Source organism: Chiloscyllium plagiosum, chromosome 23, assembly GCF_004010195.1.
Source record: "Chiloscyllium plagiosum isolate BGI_BamShark_2017 chromosome 23, ASM401019v2, whole genome shotgun sequence".
NCBI lineage: Eukaryota > Metazoa > Chordata > Chondrichthyes > Orectolobiformes > Hemiscylliidae > Chiloscyllium > Chiloscyllium plagiosum.
This window is the reverse complement of record NC_057732.1, coordinates 58,138,100-58,142,450: the sequence shown is the minus strand read 5'-3', so window position 1 is coordinate 58,142,450 and position 4,351 is coordinate 58,138,100. Positions and strand designations below refer to the sequence as shown.

The 4,351-nt window shown below is 42.4% G+C and overlaps 1 protein-coding gene across 1 annotated transcript in view; it reads right to left on the bottom strand.

The window, feature by feature from the left end:
* Window positions 1-4,351, bottom strand: part of ncor1 (nuclear receptor corepressor 1) — a 413,945-nt gene that overhangs the window by 243,815 nt on the left and 165,779 nt on the right. Inside the window, exon 12 of the mRNA XM_043713232.1 lies at window positions 3,479-3,569. Coding sequence (XP_043569167.1) covers window positions 3,479-3,569 — 91 coding nt within the window. The remainder of the gene's footprint in view (window positions 1-3,478; window positions 3,570-4,351) is intronic.

Below are 4,351 nucleotides of genomic sequence, written 5' to 3'. Positions count from 1 at the left end.
TGGTTGGTATATTTGGTCCAGGTCGATGTGTTTGTTGATGGAGTTTGTGGATGAATGCCATGCCTCTAGGAATTCCCTGGCTGTTCTCTGTCTGGCTTGTCCTATGATAGTAGTGTTGTCCCAGTTGAATTCATGTTGCTTGTTGTCTGCGTGTGTGGCTACTAAGGATAGCTGGTCGTGTCGTTTCGTGGCTAGTTGATGTTCATGTATGCGGATTGTTAGCTGCCTTCCTGTTTGTCCGATATAGTGTTTTGTGCAGTCCTTGCATGGTATTTTGTACACTACTATTTTGTAGTGTACAAAATACCATGCAAGGACTGCACAAAACACTATATAGGACAAACAGGAAGACAGCTAACAATCCGCATACATGAACATCAACTAGCCACGAAACGACACAACCAGCTATCCGAAGTAGCCACACGCGCAGACAATAAGCAACATGAATTCGACTGGGACAACACTACTATCATAGGGCAGGCCAGACAGACAACAGCCAGGGAATTCCTAGAGGCATGGCATTCATCCACAAACTCCATCAACAAACACATCGACCTGGACCCAATATACCAACCACTACAGCGGACAGCTGAAACTGACAACCGGAAGCGGCAGGGACAGACCACTATAAACACCGGAGGAAACATCAAAGAAGTGCTTCGCAGGAGGCTCCCAAGCACTGATGATGTCGCCTAGCCAGGGGACGAAACGTTTGCAACAAAAACTTCCAGCTCGGCGAACAGAACCACAACAACGAGCACCCGAGCTACAAATCTTCGCACAAACTTTGAACAAAAGAATTGCAAACACAAAAAAAAATCCCAAGTGCTGGAGAAATTCAGGAGGTTTGGCAGCATCTGTGGAGAGAGAAACAAGAGTTGAGATTTCCAGTCCAGTCGCTGTTCCTTTGAATGGCCATTTGACTTAAAACTAATTCTGTTTCTCTCACTACAGAGGTTGCAAGGCCTCCTGAGTTTTTCCAGCACTTTCTGTTTTTGCATTCAATATCCTTTCCTGATCTTCAATTGATTTTTTTCCTTAACAATTAAGCCACAAAAAGCATCTAGCTACTGCAGGCTTGTAATCCTTGGTAGCTTATGGTCTACCACCAGTGAACAGGGAATAACACCTGAGAAAAATAACAACTCAATTACTGATTAACAGCAGCAGCTATTAAGGGTTCACTATAATTGCAAAAAGCTTAATGGAGAGATGAAGTGCTCCTCCAGAAGTTTCACTGAAAGAGGACTAGAGGGAGTTAGTGTGAGACCAAGGAGAAAAATTAAAACGATAGTGACTGGAAGCTCAGGGTCATGAAGCAGACTGAACAGCTGATCTTCCCAAAACATTATGAGTAAAGAATACAGCATACTAAACTGGAAAAAAGTACATGTAAAATACTGCTTCACCTGGAAACAATATTTGGGGTTTTGCACAATGCAGTCAGAGGAAGTATAGTGGCAGATGTTGCATCTCTTGCACTTGCAGGATAACAGGAGGGAGCATTGGAAATTACCAAAATGTGGGCCAGGGTGCTACATAAGGAGGAGACCTGGCAGAATACTGAAAGTGTAGGGCAGGGAAAGATTTGGCAGTAACGTCAGGCTGGAGGTGGCAGAAATGGAGCTGGATGATCGATTTAAAGCAGAGGAATTCCTCTATCATACATATTAATATTCCTTCCCATGACACCTTTCAACAAAATTGCAGGAGATGGAACAGTTGCCCCTTTTACCTTTCTTCTCACCAAAGCATCCCAAGCGATTTACTTGCACTGCTTTAAAAATTACTATACTGTATTCGTTGCTCACAGTGTGCTCTCGTCTCACTGGGGTTTAGTTCACTACAGTGACTCAAAGTTTCCAATCGATTGCCATCTTAAATCTTGATGTAGAGGAGCTGGCGGTGGACTGGGTGGACAAAGTCAAAAATCACACAACACCAGGTTATAGTCTAACAGGTTTACTTGGGAGGACTAGCTTTCAGAGAGCATGCACACACACTGTCAAGGCTTATACTCCATCTCTCTCTCTCTCACACACACACTACCAAGCGTGCACACAAACACACACTTTCATGCGCACTTAGACACGCGCATGCACACTTTCTCTCTCTCTCTCATGCACTTGTGCACACATATAAACCTATAGGGTGCATTTGCAGAATTGTACTCACAGATGAATTCTCTTTGCCCAAAAAGTGCACAATCTGCAGGTAGCCAATCGATGTAATATTTTATGAATTCCTACTTTGGAAATAGAACAAGTCTGACTCAAAATTGGGATAGACAGACAGAGTCAAACCTCACACCCTTAATGCACTGTCTGAGCTGAGATGTCAGCTTTTTTTAAAAATAAAACCTTAAGTTATCTCAAGAATGTGACTTAAAAGCAACTCTGGAATTTACGTATTAAGGAACCGAAACCTGCAACCCATTCTAAAAGATGAAAGATTTAACAGCAGTCTAGGTTTGTTCAGTATATCCCTTCCTATTGGAAGGATGTTGTGAAACTTGAAAGGTTTAAAAAAATTTACAAGATGTTGCCAGGGTTGGAGGACTTGAGCTATAAGGAGAGGCTGAACAGGATGGGGCTGTTTTCCCTGAAGCGTAGGAGGCTGAGGGGTGACCTCATAGAGGTTTATAAATCGTGAGGGGCATGGATAGGATAAATAGACAAAGTCTTTTCCCTGGGGTGGAGGAGTCCAGAACTAGAGGGCATAGGTTTAGGGTGAAAGGGGAAAGATATAAAAGAGATCTAAGAGGCAGCTTTTTCACACAGAGGGTGGTGCGTGTATGGAATGAGCTGCCAGAGGAAGTGGTGGAGGCTGGTACAATTTCAACATTTAAAAGGCATTTGGATGGGTATATGAATAGGAAGGGTTTGGAGGGATATGGGCCGGGTGCTGGCAGGTGGGACTAGATTAGGTTGGGATATCTGGTCGGCATGGACGAGTTGGACTGAAGGGTCTGTTTCCATGCTGTACGTCTCTATGACCCTATATCATTTCAGTTGCATGACACTGTAATCTTTTGATACAAATTCAGTCTAACGATCCTGCTCCACAGTTACCTGATGAAGGAGCAAAACTCCAAAAGCTAGTGCTTCCAAATAAACCTGTTGGACTATAACTTGGTATTGTGTGATTTTTAATCTTAAATCTCCACCTTGTTCTCACAGAGAGCTCTGCAACTTCAGCTTCCTGTCGTGCTCCAGTGAGGTTCATTGCAGGCTTGTGTAATAGCACCTCATCTTTCAGTTAGAAACTTTACAGCCTTTGATTATGACATCAAATTTAACAATTTCAGAGCATGATCTTTGCCCCCTTTCACAGACCTTTTGTTCTTTTTACAGCCTTCCCATTTTCACCTATTTAAAATACATTACAAGATGATGCTTCTCTATTAATGGGTGAAATCGTGACAGAAACCCAAACTGTCTACATTAACGGATGAAATTGACTCAAAGGAACACCTGACCTCCTGTTCAGAAAGTCCATCGATAATTTCTGAAATCTCATGCTCGCTCCTCGCTATAGTTGCTGGAAGCCCAGCTCCCCTCTGTCCCACTCTGAAAAGACAAAGCAATTGCATATTTTACCAAAAATATTTTAAACTGTGATGAACAACACATTACATGACACAGCCGTGTTGAGATTGGTTGTACATTTGTAACGAAAAGCTAATATTTTCTTCATTAGTCTATTCTGAAATCACAGTATGCACTTTAAGGAATCTTTCTTGGAGATTATGTAACAGGGAGAATTCAGATGACCTCTGTTGTTTTGAAGCTATTTAATCAATGAATGAACAGTGACGATTTGATGCATTACTTGGTCTACAGCACTCTTTGACATTATGAGCTGGATCTTCTATCCATTGACCAGAAATGGACGAGAATCTCAAGCTAAATCACCAACTGATTCAACGGTCTGATGCAATGAAACAGGTTTGAGAACCAGAGGTTCTTTGAGCCACAATTGACTCAAATTTGGAGGTTAGAAATTAGTCTACAATCTGGGAGAAGGTTGTCTCTGTTGAGAAAACAAATCTGTACTTTTTAATGACATAGCGTGGGGAAAAAGCAGTCATTCAGCCATAGTATCTTGCACCACACGACTCACGACTCGCTGAGTAAAGAACCTACCCCTAACATCTGTCCTATACCTACCCCCCCTTAATTTAAAGCTATGCCCCCTTGTAATAGCTGACTCCATACGTGGAAAAAGATTCTCACTGTCGACCCTATCTAAACCCCTAATCATCTTGTACCCCTCTTTCAAGTCACCCCTAAACCTTCTTTTCTCCAATGAAAACAACCCCAAGTGCATCAGCCTTTCCTCATACGATCTT